General features: G+C 40.7%; 1 protein-coding gene across 1 annotated transcript in view; it reads left to right on the forward strand.

The window, feature by feature from the left end:
* The window catches only part of LOC130176733 (1-phosphatidylinositol 4,5-bisphosphate phosphodiesterase gamma-2-like), a 34,235-nt gene that overhangs the window by 2,682 nt on the left and 12,992 nt on the right, over positions 1–18,561 (forward strand). Inside the window, exons 2-18 of the mRNA XM_056388000.1 lie at positions 1,807–1,992; positions 5,410–5,559; positions 6,676–6,769; positions 6,892–6,939; positions 7,497–7,581; positions 7,843–7,923; positions 8,018–8,061; positions 8,180–8,252; positions 9,474–9,575; positions 9,850–9,968; positions 11,296–11,381; positions 11,661–11,778; positions 12,862–13,030; positions 13,175–13,270; positions 15,301–15,387; positions 15,734–15,903; positions 17,039–17,239. Coding sequence (XP_056243975.1) covers positions 1,809–1,992; positions 5,410–5,559; positions 6,676–6,769; positions 6,892–6,939; positions 7,497–7,581; positions 7,843–7,923; positions 8,018–8,061; positions 8,180–8,252; positions 9,474–9,575; positions 9,850–9,968; positions 11,296–11,381; positions 11,661–11,778; positions 12,862–13,030; positions 13,175–13,270; positions 15,301–15,387; positions 15,734–15,903; positions 17,039–17,239 — 1,907 coding nt within the window. The 5' untranslated portion in view covers positions 1,807–1,808. The remainder of the gene's footprint in view (positions 1–1,806; positions 1,993–5,409; positions 5,560–6,675; positions 6,770–6,891; positions 6,940–7,496; positions 7,582–7,842; positions 7,924–8,017; positions 8,062–8,179; positions 8,253–9,473; positions 9,576–9,849; positions 9,969–11,295; positions 11,382–11,660; positions 11,779–12,861; positions 13,031–13,174; positions 13,271–15,300; positions 15,388–15,733; positions 15,904–17,038; positions 17,240–18,561) is intronic.

Raw genomic sequence — 18,561 nt, forward strand, 5'->3', positions numbered from 1 at the left:
AGACAATGGATATTTACTCAAAAAACATATGCTCACATTTCTTCTTCATCTTGACATAGATATATGCAGTCATTTTTGGATTTCTTTTTTATAATGATAAGAAATAAGCTTTTTTCTTCCACACAGTGCATTTTGGAAGTATTCTCATCCCTTACATTTTGTTTCGCATTTTGTTATTCTGCAGTCTTAGAAATGTTTTTCCTCATCAATCTACTCTCAATCAACCATAATGACAATGTGAAAACAGAGCTTTGGATTATTTTTTTTAATTAAAGGTTCTTCATACGATATTCACCACCACTAGCTGTTGCACTTTTCCAACAGCGTGTGAGACCAAGACTAACGCTTTGTTGGCCTCAACCCCCCCCCCCCCCCCCCCCTTCTTGTTCTCAGCAAGGTGTTACGAAGACCCAGTGAAAGCGGCCACTAAACACACACAAGAGAAACACAACTGAATAAAGTTCCCCTGCTGCAATCCAGCCGCAGCCATTAGCCCACGCTAACATTGCCGGGACATGCTCCACAGCAAAGGTGGCATTAAGACCAACTAGCGAGATCAATAGTTACCGAGAAAATTCATAACATGGTTAACAAGTTAGGTAATGTTATCATGCCCACTGTAGCCGGTCACTAATGAAAACAGAGATGTAACTTTATGTAACCATCAAATTACTTTTAATTAGCAGACGAGCCAGAAAAAAACAGTTCTGAGGTTTTACGGCCCAACACTTTAATATTGGTTTTTAACAGACCAGGGAATGTGGTTTTCTCACAGTCTCACAGTCTTAGGTGATCTTTCACTGAGGAGAGGCTTCAGTCTGGCCTCTCTGCCATAAAGGCCAGATCTGTGGAAGTTTCTCCACCTCCACACAGGAGCTCTAGAGCTCAGCCAGAGTGACCATCAGAGTCTTGTTCACCTCTCTTACGTATTTGCTCTGATCTGCATTGTCAGCTGTGAGACCTTATATTGACAAGTGTGTGTCCAATCAGCTGGAGTGACCACAGCTGGACTCCAGTCAAGGTGTAGAAACATCTCAGAGATGATCCAGAGAAAAGGGAGAAACCTGAGTTAAACTTCAAGTGTCATAGCAAAGTGTCTGGATACCAATGTCAGTGTGATATTTCAGTTTTTCCTTTTTAATAAATTTGCTAAAATTTCTAAAATTCTGTTTTGCTTTATCATCATGGGGTATAGAATGAATTGAAATGTTTTAGCACAAACTGCAGCATTACAAAGAGGGGAAAAAGGGAAAGGGTCTGTAGATATAAAACAAGAATGATCAAATCCAAGCAGCAGAGGTTCAGATATTTACACTTTCACTTTCTAGTATGAGTCAATCTCCAAAATCATTGGATCATAGATTTCCCAGTATGCAACCAAAAGTATCATTAGAAGCTTCCTGTCGGATAAAGAGCCATAGCTACATCACCAGTTTGTAGGACAGGCCTGATGACATCATCAGGGTCATTTTCTCAGGCTCCTCCAGAACCACAGAAACCATTAAACAGCTGTTTCCTCAGAATGAGTCGGACTTAACTGACATTCATGTGTAACATCGGTGGATTGCTGTGGACTGCCGCTTTTTAAAGCAATTCAAAACTTCCAACGTCTCAGATCTTTGGAAAGATGTGAGGAATAAAATATTCTAAAAACACCAACATAACAAATTACAGGGAGATTTGACTTTACAAAATTTAGTAGTTGGTCATCAACACTTCATAGCGTAGGCATTTTACACCGGCAGCAGCTGTTAGTCACCAGTGGATGAACGTTTGTGACGCTGTCCCGTCCTGTCTTGGCCGCAGAGATGGCTTGTTCGGGGCAGCAGGGCGAGATGACGGAGTACAAGAAGATTCTGATCAAACGGGACCTGGAGATGGGTGTGGTCATGACGGTGTTTCGGCAGAAATCGGAGCGGCTCACTGTACAAGTCATCATGGAGACCCGCCAGGTGGCATGGACACGCACTGCAGACAAGACTGATGGTGTCTGTAAGTATATTAATGATGAAAACTCATCATCATCATTGTAGTTTATGTAGGATTTTCAAAACACATTTAACACAAAATACATATATATATGAGTCCCCATCTCTGATATGGTGTTGCTAGCAAAGCCGTATTACACATTGAGCAGTATGGACACGCTGTTTTGTGTCATGTGCCATAATATGTTAGTTATGTGAGTGAGTGTTGAACTATAGAAATATAAGATACAGTGTCTCCACTGGCGAAAAGATACTTGATTTAAATTCATGGTTTTAATAGCTACAGTGTTTCTTCCTGGTGTTTGATAAATATTGTTTCCGTGAAGACGATACGGACGCTCAGAGAGAGGTGTGTTGGAGCTGTGTTGATTTGCTGTCATGATGGTGGTGATGGTGTCCACTCGCAGGCTTTCTTCTCAGCTCCATCACAGTCTTCTTTATCTTAGCGTTAATCGTGCTGGCCACTGCTCAGCTTCTCCACTGCAGGTATGTTTGCAGTTGCAGAGTGAGAAGAGAAAGCTGCTCTTGTCATTTCCTTCCCCACATTTTTCTCAGCTGGTAGCGAACCTGATTCTTAACTCAGCTTTTTTGTGTGTCTGAGCCGACGACTGTCACGTCGAGATATCTCAAAAACGCCTTGAGGGAATTTCTTCAAATGTGGCACAAACATTCACTCGGACCGAAGGATGAACTGATTAGATTTTGGTGGTCAAAGGTCAAGGCCAGTGTGACCTCACTTAACACATGAATCATGAATTATGAAAACAGTCAAGTTCACTGTGACGTCATAATGTTCTGCAAAAACACCTCTGGTCATTATTCACTGTAACATCACTGTAACACTGTAACTCAGGAAGGAGAGACTGAGACCATATTTCCTGGCTGGTTGGTGGAGGTGAACAACAGGGCGGTAATTCTAGTTTGGAGCTGAGCCGTAACTGCCATATACTGCAGTCATGTCCACATTTAAGTCAAACTTCAGTTTCAGTAACCATGTTGCTCCATGTAGCAATTTTGGAAAATCTGTTGCCTTTTTGTCTCTAAAATACATGAACCACTGTGAAATTATTATCATGCTATAGACAGTTTTCAGGTTATGTAATACACTGATTATCTGCCATACTGCAGTCCTCGGTCTGGCAGCAGTAAGCATGTGGTGTCAGTAAATTCACACAGAATTTTTTTTGTGCACTAAATGTGATGTACCTGTAAAGCCTCTATACCACTGTTAAGATGCTATTTGTAGCTATAGTCCGGACTAGGGCTGAAGGATATGCAATAAAATTCATATTGCGATTATTTTGGCAGGTACTGGGATATGAGTCACAGTTTCAGTTGGAAAGGTTATTTTTGCTTTTTTTGGGTATCAAACAAACATGTTCCTTTCCTTTTTGCCTCGTGCCCAATTTGCTAGGGTTTACATGTAACTGGACACTTGGCTGCTAAAGCTGTGTGTTGGTTAAACCTTGGTTCATTCATAAAGGTATTCACATGTGGCTCTGAGCTGATTGAGAATTGAGAGTTGCCATTAGATTGAAGTGTAGTTGTCTCTCAATATGAGGAGTAAAGAGGTGACCATGCAAGTGAAGATGGAGAGATATCAAAAGTAGGTGGTTTGTCAAAAACAGTTGAGTACATTATTAAAAAAAACACGTGCACACAGGAAAAGTAGAAGCAGCAAAAGTCTTGTGGATGAGCAGAAAATCATTTGCATGGGTAAGAAAGCCCCTTTATGGCTGCACAGTAAGTTACGAATGGTCCAGGATGTAGGCGGACGATAAGACAGCGTGACCATAACCTCAGAGGTTTCGCTGCAACATGCAAACCCCCCTGTAAAACTCAAACACAGAAAGACCAGGCTGGAGTTTGCAAAAACACACAAAAGGAAACCGGTGGAGGTCTGGAACAAAGTTCTGTGGACTCATTAAAGAAAATAAATGAATCAAGCTCTATCAAAATGATGCAAAGAGGAAAGTGTGGAGAAAACTAGAATCACTGCCTCCTGGTACATTTCTTGTATGAAGGGTGCTATACAAATAACGATTATTATTATTATGATGATTATTATCACTTTATTTTATGCTCATAGACATTTTAGTTAAATTGTGTCATAATTAGTGAATGAATTTGTGAGTGATGTTTTGTGAGAAGTGAAGAAGTAAGGAAATTCCCTCTGGCGGCATTCACAAGAACGCAAGATCACAGTGGCCATGACCTTTGACTTTAGTCCACCAAAATGTAATCACTTTACGCTTGAGTCCAAATGGACATTTGTGCTAAACTTGAAAAAGCTTCCATCATGTTGCTACTGAGATATTGCATTCAGAAGGCCAAACCCATGTTTTGTGAAGTCACAGTGACCTTGAACATTGACCTTTGACCACCAAAAATGAATCAGATAATCCTTGTGTCCGAGTGAATGTTTGTGCCAAATTTGAAGTAGTTCCGTCACGGCGTTACTGAGATATTTGGTCCACAAGAATGGGACATACGGACCGAAAACAATATGCCTCTGGCTCTGACCCGAAGTCTCCAGCTCCTCTGTCAGACATGCTGGCTCTGTTATGGCCTGGACATGTATGGCTCCAATGGAACTGGCACACTGGTATTTATTGATTTAATGGTTTTTATTGATGAAGGATTAAAGCAGATGTCTGCAGGAGCTTTCTGTGGCTCAGAATCAGCCAAATGCATCAAGACTCATTGGACGACATGTCATCATTCGGCAGGACGACGACCCTAAACATCGGCCAAAGCATGAAGCAAGAACTTTTCAGGGTGAAGAGATGGACTATCCTTAACTGGCCGAGTCAGTCGCCTGATCTCAGTCCGATTAAGCTGCATTCCGCTTCCTGAAGACGTGACTGCAGGCAGATAAACCACACGAGCACGAGCTGAAGGTGGCGGCGGTGAAGGCCTCGCCAGGGAGGATACGAAGCATCTGATGTTGCCAATGGGTCCAAGACTTCCTGAGTTATTCACTTCCAAAGGATTTAACACCAAATATTTAATATGATGATTTAGTTTGACTTTATGTGTCTGTCCATCTGTCAAATACCTTTTGAGCACCTAACGGTAATAACAGCACTACGGGTTAAAAAGGCTGAATCTCGTGTGTGTGATGTGCTGAATCTCCCACACAGTTGTTTCTATATTGATATAAACCTTCAAATTAAGGCTGAGAGTCTCACATTTCTTGTGGGTGTGTTTTAATATCTTGACTTGCTGTTATCACAGTAAGCGATCAGAGAACATGAGAGCTGATGTTGCGTGAAACTGAAAAAGAGAACATGCTACATCTACTATCACTTGTGTTCTGTGATTCCGGCTCCAGATAAAATGATGTCCTCCTCAGAGATGTCGATTTGGTTAATCACTTACAAGAATAATAACTACAAGGAATATGTGTGCTGTGTTTCAGTGGACCTGTTTGAGATCAGAGAGATTCGTCCTGGGAGGAACTCCAAGGATTTTGAGCGCTTCAAAGACGGCAAAGACAAACACGATGAGAACACGTGCTTCACGATCTTCTACGGCTCCCAGTTTGTCCTCAACACCCTCAGCCTGGGAGGTGAGCTCTTTATTGAAGTGCGTTTATAGTCCAGATGCAAGTTTTTGAGGAAATTACTTTTCATCAAAACGTGGATTCTGTTTAAATTGGACAGGGTTGATGTTTTGTTTGTTTTCAATATTTTTCAACCAATGAACTTTTATTATTGAAAGGAAAAATTCATCAGTTCGGGAAGAAATCTGACAGCAGCTCCAGAAAGTATTCACACCCCTTCACTTTTTACACACTTTGCTGTGTTGTAGATTTAATTTTAAATGGATAAAAATTGCCATTTTTGTTCATCAATCTACAAAAACGAAAATCTCTTACTTACAAAAGTATTCAGACCCTTCACTCCAAACTGTGGTCAAGTGATAGACTTAATTATCTTTGAAATGAGAACTTGATTGGAGTCTACCTGTGGCAATTTGATTGGACACAAAGGCACACACTCCTGTTTATATAAGGTCCCACAATTCACACTGCAGGTCAGGACAAACCCCAAACCATGAAGTCCATGGAGCTCTCTGTCGACCTCTGTCATGAAACTGTGGCGAGACGTGCAGTAGATCACGACAAGGACAGAAAAATACATCTAAAGCTGTTTGGCCAGACTGAGTAAGAAGGGCCTTGGTCATGGATGTGACCAAGAACCCAGCGACCCAAATATCACTTTGAGTAAAAGGCAGTTGGCAGCTTTTAAAGGACTGTGAGAGCAGGAGGAAAAAGATTCTCTGCTTCTCTGCTCTGATGAGACAAAACTGAACTCTTTGGGTAGAAACACTGAGTCTGGTGAAGATCTGAACCTGAGGACTCTTCCCATCCAATCTGACAGAGCCTGAGAGGGACCCACCCCACCCCACCCCACCCCACCCCACACCCAACCCCCAATTGCTTATTATCAAGCATCTCATCATCATCTCATTGCTTTGATACAATATAGATCATGTTCATATTTAACACTTAATGCACCTTTTTGCTCCAAGAAGTGTGAAATGTTAAACACCTCTCTTCGTGTAAACACAGAGCTCAGAAGCCAAATATTACCTAAACAACAGACCTGATGTCTGTGATGTTTTACAAGCAGATCCACTGTTCATTATCCCACAGTTCTTATCTATTCTGCTCATTTCCCAGCTGATTCTGTGGAGGAGGCTCAGAAATGGCTGCTAGGACTAGAACTGCTGAGGCAAGAGACAGTGGCAGCTCCGACTCCGGTTCTTATAGAGAGGTAGACACACACACACGCACGCACACACACACACACACACACACACACACACACACACACACACACACACACACACACACACACGCACAGGCATTCATCTCTCTGTGTTGTTTTCTCCACAGTTGGCTGAGGAAGCAGATGTATTCTGTCAATCAGACCAAAACAAACAGGTACTTTACATGTAAATGCTCTGGTCACTAAGACAGAAGGTAAAATCAGTTGTTGTCTTATGATGTATTTTTTTACTAAGTCTGTACGATATGCAAAAAAAAATCATATTGTGATTATTTTGACAGATATCGTGATATTATATTGCGATATCAGTTGTAATGGTTGTTTTTTCATTTTATTTTCAGTGAAAAAAAATATAAAAATGATGATGATGTGGTGACACATTTTACCTTTATCCAAAAAAATTGCAGCTCTTGTGATCTGGATATTGCACTTGGCCATATTATGATTTCAATTATATTACAATTAATTGTGCAGCCCTATTTTTTTACCATGTAAATCCCCATAGGTAAAAGTGCTATTATCTAAACTAATCACACTTCGTATGTGAGAAAACCTGTGAGAACGCGGCTGCTTATATAGAAGAATCTTTCTAAATGTTTAACATACAATAATGCATTAAAGGTCGTATTTATAATAACTAACAGCATAGAAGGACTCCAGTCTGAGGCCAGATGGAGATGTGATGCGTACCACCTTTTTGTGTCCTCCCCAGCATCTCCATGAAGGAGCTGAAGGCTCTGCTTCCTTTGCTCAACTACAAGGCTCCCAGCTCTCGTGTTCTCAAAGACAAATTCCTGGTACTCTTCGTGTCACGTCCTTATCATTGTTGTTTGTAGTTCATTTTAATTAACTGATTCAAATTTGAAATTTTTTTGTCATGGACACCTCTTTCTCTCATGCATTAGAAAGATGTATACACCTACTTAGACATAGACAACCAGAACTATTGATCTATTCTACAATGCAAACTGCGTCATCTTTATCAAATCGGAAATGAACTGGTTAGACAAAACCAAAATTTTAGTCTCACTCTGTGCTTTTATTTTCTGTTTTGACAGGAAGTGGGAGCGAAGAAAGATCGCCTGGACTTTGAGCAGTTCCATAAATTGTACAACCTCATAATGTTTGAACAGAATGAGGTGAGTCTGAATTGATCACAGTAAATACATACTGTATACATCACTGTGCATATGTTCTTCCAGCATTTTTATTCATGCTATTTTTTAAACTCAGATCCTTGATGAGTTCAAAAAGGAATCATGTGCTTTTATTCTGGGGTGAGCTCCTGTTTTTTCTCATCTTAACTAAACACTTGAATCATGTGATGTGAATGGAAGGCAGCATGTACAGATACTGTGTAGTTTGACTGTGTGTTCGCTCCTGTCCATTATACAGTAACACAGATAAACCAGACGCCTCAGCAGTTCTGCTCCACGACTTCCAACGATTCCTCATCTACCAGCAAAAGGTGAAATGAGCCTTAGTGAATGATTAGTGCAGCTGACAGCAGAGGTGTTGTTTAACTTTGCATGTCGGACTTTTTGCATGTCTGACTCATTTTTTATCTGCTCCTGTGTGCCTGTCAAACAGCTACCACTCAGTCCCTTTTCCCCAGTAATTTGTATTGTAACAAATGAAAGCCGCGGCTATTTATTATTTTTCCTAATTAATAAAAACTGCTATTTGTGTCTTTGATTTATCCACAAGTCATATTCTAATTTCCCCAAATTCAAATACAGCTTTAAAACTAGTTGTTCTTATTACTTACTACTTACTAATACTGAGTTCACTATTTTAAAGCTGCTTGCACAGTCAGTACGGACTAAACTGTGGATCACTTTGCTTTGACACAAAATGTATTCAGTGACCACATCTGTCAAATTCCATGAACTGTTTTCTCACTCAAACTCAACCACCACCAAACCTCTGTGTATTTACACTCCATGCTGTAGAAAACTGTTGTAAAAACTGTTCAATTTACTGTACATTCAAAAGTGAAAGAAAAGTATTTAGCCACACTCTGCTGTGGAGGAACAGGGACGCAGAGGAAAAGCAATAAAGCACTTCTTTAATTTCATATTTTTCATAGGCATTAAAAATAGGAATTGTGAAAATACTTTAAAAATCCATTAATAAATACTTCAGATTTATAAATGGATTCACAATTAATTAAATAAACTGTTTAGAAATACATTTGAAAAACAATTTGAAAAGGCATTTCTAAAATGGGAATAAATAACTATATAAAGACCTTTTTCTAACAATTGTTTTTTGACAAATCATGTTTTCTTTACATGAGATTTCATTCAGTTTTCATTACATACAGGCCTATGTTAAACATTTGCCACTGTCATCACTTTTGGTATCAAGTTAATGTCAAGTAAATTATTCACAAACTATGTCCCAGCTCCGATTTAATGCTTGAATTTATTCATAATTAGTGCATAAGTAGTTAAAATCATCCACAGTGAAGGAAACTGACCTATTGTGACTTTATGGGCCTATATTTCTCTTCACCAGTTTGAATGAACTGTATCATGTTTTCAAGACAGACGCAGAAGCAAATCAGTGATAGATTATTCACTTACTTCCAGTTATTGATTATTTACCGACTGTTCAGTCGGTCTAACATTCGCTTTAATATCTATTTAATACCCCATTTCTTAATCTGCGTCCCTTCGTCCCTCAGGAATCCTGGGCCAGTGATCTGAACCAGGTCAGAGAACTGATGACCACCTTCATTGACGACACCATGAGAAAAACCAACGACCCCGAGTTCACCGTCAGCGAGGTACTCTGTCGCACATAGAGCAGGCGGACGCAGAGCAGAGGCTGAGCATGCAGAGATGTAACAGACTGTGGAAGAGGCCACTGTATTACAGAGTGTTTACTTTGGCGTACCCGTCAGTTTCGAGATTTGAGTGTCAGTAACACTGAGCTGAATGTGGCAGGAAATGGCGGGTTAAATAGTTATTTGTGGCAATGTGGTTCAGTTCATAGTATCACACCGGTAATGAGGGATTGTGTTACTCATTGTCAGTTCCTCTGCTTTTCTTCTCCTCTAGTTCCTCAGCTTCCTGTTCTCCAAGGAGAACTCTGTTTGGGATGAGAAGGTCTCAGAGATCAGCAACCTGGACATGAACAACCCTCTGTCCCATTACTGGATCAGCTCCTCACACAACACGTCAGTATGACTTGACTCTTCCTCACATACTGCACGTGTAATAACACGACTTTTATATATGGAGTAACTCAGAGCAGATCACACTGATCATCAGGTGGACGACACTGGCTGACATCACTGCTGATGTGTGATTTTAAAATCAGATCTATAGTGACTTAGCCTGCACCATCAATACTAGTTAAAATCATGATTTGATGTGACTGTAGCTCATCTGTACTTTATTAATATTTTTTGGGTGATTATGTTGTAATAAAATTAAATTGGATAGTGTTAGTTCTCCTTTAGGCTCTTTGATCAGATTTGGCCTTGGTGTTGTGCACATTGATGGTTAGAAGAACCACCGACCAATCAGAGCTTTGTGGGCGGGGTTACAAATGGGGATGCCACACACAGCCATATTAATCAAAATGACTGAAAAACATTCACAAAGTTTCTACAATTATTGTAGAAACAGTGAATTAGCTTGCCTTGCAGATAACTCACTAACTTGGCTTATTAGAAAGTTTCGTAAAGGGGCGTTCCAACTATTTTATAAGGTTGGTTTGTTCACAAACTGGCTCAGTGAATGTGACAATAAGGGAGTCCATGCAAAGTTATCCTTAAAAAAACAATTCATTATAACTAAAGCATGAGACAAATAAGCAGTGAGGTGTGGAAATCGGCAAGATTGGCCAGGAAAGCAGTGCATGCAAGAGATGTCACCAAAACAAAATGGATGTCAGCAGTTAGTGAGAGAGAGAGAGCAAGGCCCAGGTGAGCGGCATCAGCTGACGACCCTCCCAGTGTCGACCATCTGCCCGCCGAGGTCAGGACAACCTCCAACACAATGGAAGGGGCGTCACACGTGGCTCTTGTCATGTCTTTGAAAATGAAACCCTGATGAAACCCTGTCATCTGAGTTTAAAAGATGTGGCATTTAACAAACAGGGAGGGTTTAATAATAAGATGTTATGATTTGCATTATGGGAAATGCAGGATTCTGATTTTTTTTTTTGGAGCTGGATTCATTCCAGGTGCTTAAAAGTCAGGAGAAGTTCTGCTGCTTTTATTTAAATCTCTTCTTGTTTTGTCTTGAAGAATGTCCCACACACTGCTCTTGATTTGCGTCACGATTTATTGATCGTTCTAACCTTTCGGTCTCTAGAAGTTTATCACACACCTTCCAACGCACCTGCATGCAAGACGTTTGGATGTGCGAATATCTTTTTTTAAAAATCTGTCACTTGTGAATCGTCCAACTTTATGGAGATACATAACCAGGTTTTTGATTCTGTGAAACGTATATATATAACCCAGCATGCCTCCTGTTTTGTGCGTTGCTCCACAGTTACCTGACAGGTGATCAGCTCCGCAGCGAGTCGTCCACGGAGGCTTATGTGCGCTGTCTGCGTCTGGGATGCCGCTGTGTAGAACGTCAGTACAAAATGCTACACTTGGGTGATGGGTGGTTTTTTTGGGCCGTTTGACCCAGCACAAACATTAGTAAGAGAATGGATCAGTCAGGTTTTGTTTGATCTCTAACACCTGGTTTTAAATAATTGCTGACAAACACTGCTTGTAGTTCAGTGATTGGTCTACATATCTGGTGGTGGTTGTATGCTTTAGTTGCTTTGTACTTGCATCATGTGTGTTGTGTATTGTGTGTGTGTGTGTGTGTGTGTATGTGTGTGTGTGGTGCTGACTCTTGTCTAGTGGACTGCTGGGAAGGGCCCGGGGAGCCAATCATCTACCATGGCTGGACCAGAACCACCAAGATCAAGTTTGAGGACGTGGTCAAAGCCATTAATGATCACGCCTTCGTCACCTCAGAGTAAGAATCATAAAAAACCCCCTGTCACTTCGTCTGTGTCACACTAAATATCGTCAGTGTCAGATGTCACAGTTGACTTTTGAGCTTGTATAAATGAGCAGAGCGTGTTTACCTCCATGTGCTCCACTAGAGCACGGCCCGCTGGCGAGACTGTGGTTGTACTGGGCAGCATCTCAGTGTCACCTTAAGTCACAAACCTTGACCTTGGGGGGACCAGCAGATCTCCTTCTGAAGATCTCAGTTCTATAGGAATACATGAATGCATGTAAAACTTTTTGGAGGTCAGCGATTGATCTGATTTTAGAAATGACCCTGAGCTGGCAAAAACTATTAAACTTAATTTAACTCCATGCATTTCTATTTGGGGAAGTTTTTGCCTGACCCATTTTCTCTTGACTCAATATTTCAAATGCATACTGAAAATGTTTTTTTTTTAATCATATTACATCATTAAACTACATTAAGGTCTTGTTTTTTGTCTTAAATTTATTTTAAGAATTAAAAACAAAATACTGAACAACTTTAGCGACCCATCGCCAACATCAGGCCTCATTCACTGATATCTTCTTAAACTCTTTCCCAAGTTGTTCTTGAGAAAGTTCTTTAGAAAACTCAAAGTGAGATTCATGAACTTGTTCTCAAACCGCAGAATTGTGCGCACCTGTGTTCTTAGATTGATGAACGCCAATCTCCTCGTTAATTGAAAGCGTGTGCCCTAATTAGCGTAGCTAACGCCTAAAATTCTGTTCTGTTAAGATTCTGTTCTTACTTTAGAACAAATCCCAAATAAGAAACATTGGTGAATGTCAGAGTCTTCGTAAAAAGTGTGTAAGTGAGTTTTAAGGAGAAATTTCTTCTTAAGAATGATTGGTGGATGAGGCCTATTGCTCTGTGGCCATTTCTCTTTTTTTCCTCATTAAAAAAAAAAGTCAGCTTCCTTGGAATCATTGCATCAAGTCCTAATTCACATGGAGATGATTTTTGCATGAAGCTATTTAGAATCTGCCCGTTCACATTGTCATCTCACAGTGACCCGTTGTCCTGTTTCTCGAACACACCCTGAAACCCGTGCTTCTCTCTCAGCTTCCCAGTGATTCTGTCCATAGAGGAGCACTGTCCTTTAGATCAGCAGCGTCAGATGGCTCGCATCTTCAAAGAAGTGTTTGGAAATAAACTGCTGACTGAACCTGTGGAGCAAATGGCTGAGCAGCTGCCTTCACCTACACAGCTGAAGGGCAAGATCATACTCAAGGTGCTCTCTCTCTCTCTCTCTCTCTCTCTCTCTCTCTCTCTCTTTCTGTGTGTGTGGTGGAATCTTTATATGAATAACAAAATGTTTTGATGCGTATTATCATTACTAATGGCCGTGACTGTGCTCCTTCTTGTCCTGGTGCAGCACAAGAAGCTCTGTGTGGAGGGAGGCGGGATCAGCAAAGACTTGAGGAAGGGACAGAAACAGGGAGACCTGGAGATCTGGGACCCTGTGGACAAGGTACTGTCAAAGGGGTCATATGGGTAAGACAAGTTACCCAAGACTCCATCAACACCAAGAACATGTCTTCACTTGTATTTCTTAACATACTTGTCTCATCAATATAACATGAGATGAAAGTACTATTGCAGCAGCAAGAAACATTCGACAACAAGGTAAAACACGTGAAATATAATCACACTACCTGAATGGAGAGCAGTAGGAATAATATCTGTCAGGTTTTGCAGATGTATAGGGAGGACCCAAATGCAGACTGGCAGGCAGATTCAGGTTCTGGCAGACGGATGAACAAACAGGCAGGTGGGTTGACAAGCAGGCAGGCAAACCCACAGGTACAGGCAACAAATGCAGGACACAGGTAGTCAGGTAAAACACACAGGAACACAGGATCATGGGAAAAGTTTGGATCAGGTGTGTAGGTGGACAGGGAAACTCAGGTGATTGAGGTGAGAAAGTGGAACGGGGGAAAAAAGAAGTCTGGGGACATGTTGTGGGCAGAAGGAGAATAGCAGATCTAAAGGGGGAGAACATGGGCTGCGGTCGAAAAGTGTTTTTTGCTTAGGAAGGTTCAGACTGAGTGAAGTGAGCTGAAGTATCTGAGCAGCATCATGATCACAGCTGCTCCACTTCTCTAAATAATGAGGAAAGGAGCTTCAGTGCTTCCTATCTCATCTCCTTTAGCATAGGAAACACTGGAGCTTGTTTTGAAAGGAAAGGAGAAATGCTGTCCCACAATTCCTTGCTGCCACAACATTGAAAGTGACGCATCACTGCAGTTTCCCCACAGTAGACCCACATAAATACAGAAACAACAGAGCAGCGATTTTATATTTGTGACACGATCCAGAACTGATGGACATCCCTCTACGATCGACTGAAGCCCAAACCCATGAATATAGATTTATTCTCTTCAAATCCAGTTAGGGAAACAAACATTCATCTTTGGCATCATCATAACAAACAAAATGCTGTTTCAAAATCCCATTCATTGTACTAAAAATGAATTTTCTTTACTTAACAGGTGTATAAAAAAGTCAGAACTCTGTAGCCTACTTATGTCTGAATATAATCCATTCTGGCCGCTACTCAGTTGCTTATTTTAGTTTTTAGTTTTGTGTTTGTAAAGTTTTGTTGTGAAGAAAGGAGTACGCAGGCTATATATCGTCTTTGTGTTATAAATAAAGTTGGCTTAAAAAGTCCTGGCGAAAGTGCAGTCAGATTCTCTCCACGGTGTCTTTTCCTTATGAATTCTCCTTTACTTCTTTACTACAGCAGCGAGTATGGACAGTAAGTGAATATCCATCTGTACTGACATTGTGACCTTTTAGAGTTTTTGTTTGTACAGTAAGTAAAGTCGGGATCTTCCTGCTGCCAAAGCAAAGGAAAAGACTGAAGAAAAGAGATGGATGCTTTAGACATATCTGACTGAATGTGGCAGTTTTTACTGAGCTAATTAACACTGTGTACAGTTAATATGCTGCTATCGTCACCAGTTTAATCCCCAGGTGATTCTATCTGTTGATTATCTATTGCTCTTTATTTACTGGCTTTGTCCATGTCAGGAAATGATGAGCTGATTCATGTTTCAAATGCACCAAGGTTGGACTTGATGTAATAGGAGTTTGAGTCTGTGTCGTTGCGTTGTTGTGTAAATGCACCGGAGTATAAACTCTGCATGAAGTCTATTAAAGTAAAGAGTAAAGAGAGTAAAGTGTGCCAGTCACACTTACTGAGGGGACTGTCCCTCGTCTGCACCTGATTTGTGTTTTAAAGCTACAGACACATTTGTAAATGGCAGTCGTTGTAGCTATAGCAACAGTAGCAGTAGAACCAATCTTATATTGTTGTTACAAGGAATCATCACTGAAATTATGAGTTTATATTTCCTATAGATACACGTATCATTGTTTGGATTATGGATATTTTTTGATGGTTTTTTTTATGATTTATTTTTAAACATGAAGTGAGAAATGTCAGAATAAAATCTGCTCCATGTTTGTTTTACACTTTACAACATTTTTCTGTCTCAGCGGTGGAACAAGCACTACTGTGTGATCTGTGATGACAAGCTGTACTACGCAGAGGAGGACGAGGAGCAGGAGGAAGATCCCAGGAAGGTAAAGGAGATTTTTAGAAACTTGGGTTTTTTCAGTAAACATAATACACACTGCCAATCAGCATGCAGCATGCTTGGACCAAGGTCTAATAATGCGGGTGATTAGCTGTTTATTTACACAAATACATATGAATTGAACCAAAATTGGAATAACAAAAAGTATCATGTAGAATCGGTCAAAGTATCGGTATCAGTACCAATATTGAAAGTTTTTCAATAATACCAAGAATTGGGAGGAACAATTCTGATAATGATATACTGGACAGGGATCAATTACATTAAGTATATGCTGTGCTAAAAAAAATACATCTTGTCCTGAAACAAACATGCTTGTTTTTTTTTCTCAGTACCAGGACCTGCACTGCTCAGAGCCGTGGTTTCACGGTCGCATGAATGAGGGCAGGCTGATGGCTGAGCGATTAATCCACGATTACTGCGCAGAGACCGGGGGAAGAGACGGCACCTTCCTGGTCCGAGAGAGCGACACCTATGTCACAGACTTCACCCTCTCCTTCTGGTACAGCATCACGTTTCTTGATTTGATCCTTGACCTTAAGGACTGTAATTTTTGTGTGATACACAGTCAAAGAGGGGGTTGCCTCTTAAAAAGAACGTGGCTGATGAAGGTGTGGCTGAACCTAAGCCTCCTCTTCCATACAGAGGCTTCACTACAGTATCACAGATTTATTGTTGTTCTCCAAAATTGGCCAAAAGATTGTTGCATTTCTCAGCCATATTTGGAGGTCAGCCATTTTGAAATGGGACACAGTTTAAGTATTTCCTTCTATCAACCTTGTTGGGGTACATTAAAGGCCCTATATAGTCTAAAGGCAGATGTCCATGTGTTGTTTGATTATAAAGCAGGTCTAGGTTCTATATTAATACTGTGAAAGTATCAAAGCCTCAGTCCACAGAGAAATGCACACAGCCTGTATTCAGAAACTGAGCCTTAAAACCAGCCGTCAGGACTTCTGGAACTTTGTGATGTCACAACAAAGCAGTCACCACTCTCAGCCATGCCCCAAGCCCCGCCCACCTGGACCCACCATCCAACCTTGCAGGATTTGGTTTCTCTGAGTGTTTATCTGAAATCTGCTATATCTGCTTTTTATTGGATCACTCAGAAAACAGTCAGCCAATCAGAAGAGAGGCTCAGAGGCTCCTGTCTTCTGATTGGCTCACCAACCTGTTGTTACTAGAGCTCCAGAAAGAAGCCTGAGAGAGGAGATGTAAAACTATTTTGAGATGGTTTTTGGTTCTTAAAACCACAAATATATCTTCTTAAGGATCAACATTTCAAATAAAACGCAGAGAAAGTGTAAAATATAGAGCTCAGATACAATGTGGTGTAAGTGATGAACATCCTGGTATAATGTATGTGTGGCATCATTGGGGATCCAACCTGTTCTGGGGACAGCCTTTGTAAACACTGCACTGTCCTCTTGTCATGTGTAATCATTGAAAATAATCACCAAGATCAATTTTTTTTAGCAACCTTTGATCTCTAACCTTATCTAAAACATAGCCATAGATGAGAAGAAACACACCTCAGGTTCGGGAGCTGCTGATTTTAGGTTCTGAAAATGATGTAATATATTTTTGATCAGTTCTTTGTACTGTATGTGCAAACACATCTTCTCCATGTGTTTCAGGCGCAGTGGGAGGGTCCAGCACTGTCGTATTCGCTCGGGTTCAGACGGGGGACACACTTACTTCTACCTGACGCCAAACCTGCACTTTCCCAGCGTGTACACCCTGATCCAGCACTACAGAGACAACCCGCTGCGCTGCCAAGACTTCGAGCTGCGCCTCACTGACGCTGTGCCACAGCCTAACCCGCATCTACAAGAAGGGTTTGTCATATATGAACCAATCTGATACATCCAGGGGACTGGATACACATGCTGAAAGTCATTATACACTGTAAGCTAGCAATTGATTATGACACCGTGATAGAATTTTTTGTAGAGTAAGGATTTTTTTTCTGTAAACCCCAACTATTAGCGACAAATACACTTTGCTGTTAAACTATTGTTATTGCAGAAAAGACGCACTGTGACTTAGAACGTTAGTAATAAGCTGGTGAGTAGATCAGTTTTCATGTTCGCTGTGCTGATGTTTAACGCCCTCGACAACCTCTGTTGTATAACCCTTTTTTTAAGACACATAAAAGATAAAAAAAAATCAAGTCTAGGCTATTTACTGACATTTTTAATGTTGTAGAATAAGACGTGAAACTATCTTGTTTTTGTAATCCAACCAAAAACCCATTGACTTTGGGTCGGTGGAACCGGAAGTGCTAAAAAAACGTAATACCACACAAATAACCACAATCCAAGTCAACTGTTTTCAGTTTGACGATTTTGACGATTCGGATGTGTTATGCTAGTAGCTGCTAATGGATCCTCAAAACACTAGCCTTACAGTTCCTCTCCACACACATTTTAAACTGTGAAAATACTCTGCTAAGATTCATATTTTGTTTAACATGATTTTCCACATAAAAAGTGAAAAAAAAAAAAAAAAAAAAACTGGGGCTAAAGCTCATCTACTCTTACTTTCTCATTGAGAAATCTGGATCAGGCCTTGTGCTCCGCCCAAAACCGCTGCTTGCACTAGGAAACATCAGAGAGACTCAGCCACATGTTTGAGCCTCAGTCAGACCCAGACTCAGATGAGGAGTCTGAGTCCAGAACCAGAGACTAGCAGACGGATCAGAACGGTTAGCGCAGTTAGCATCTTTTATTTGTTTATGTTGTTTGTTAGCTTGTAACTGGCAGTGGCTGAGACAGTGTTAGTGGTTGTGCTAATGCTAACTCTCTCTCTCTGTACTGACAAGGTTTCAGGTTTATTTAGCCCCGCCCCCCGTCCCCACAAGTTGACAGGATTGGTTCCTTAGGTTTGTGACATATGAAACCCTGACTGTCTGAATCTGTGTTTATGAGACTGTCATTGGTTCACTGCAGTTCAAGGTGGAAACTCTCAGTTATCACATGTCCTGTATGATATGAAAACATCATATGGATGTTACCAAGGTTAAACACTTGATTTTCATCGGTGGGGTCTTTCAGCAGAGATGAGGAGGGGGCTCACCTCTGTCTTACTCTACATGCCCAGATAGTCTTCAGTGTCAATCAACATTGTCTCAAGTGACATCTTTTTTTAATTTATTTTT

Source organism: Seriola aureovittata, chromosome 10 (assembly GCF_021018895.1).
Source record: "Seriola aureovittata isolate HTS-2021-v1 ecotype China chromosome 10, ASM2101889v1, whole genome shotgun sequence".
NCBI lineage: Eukaryota > Metazoa > Chordata > Actinopteri > Carangiformes > Carangidae > Seriola > Seriola aureovittata.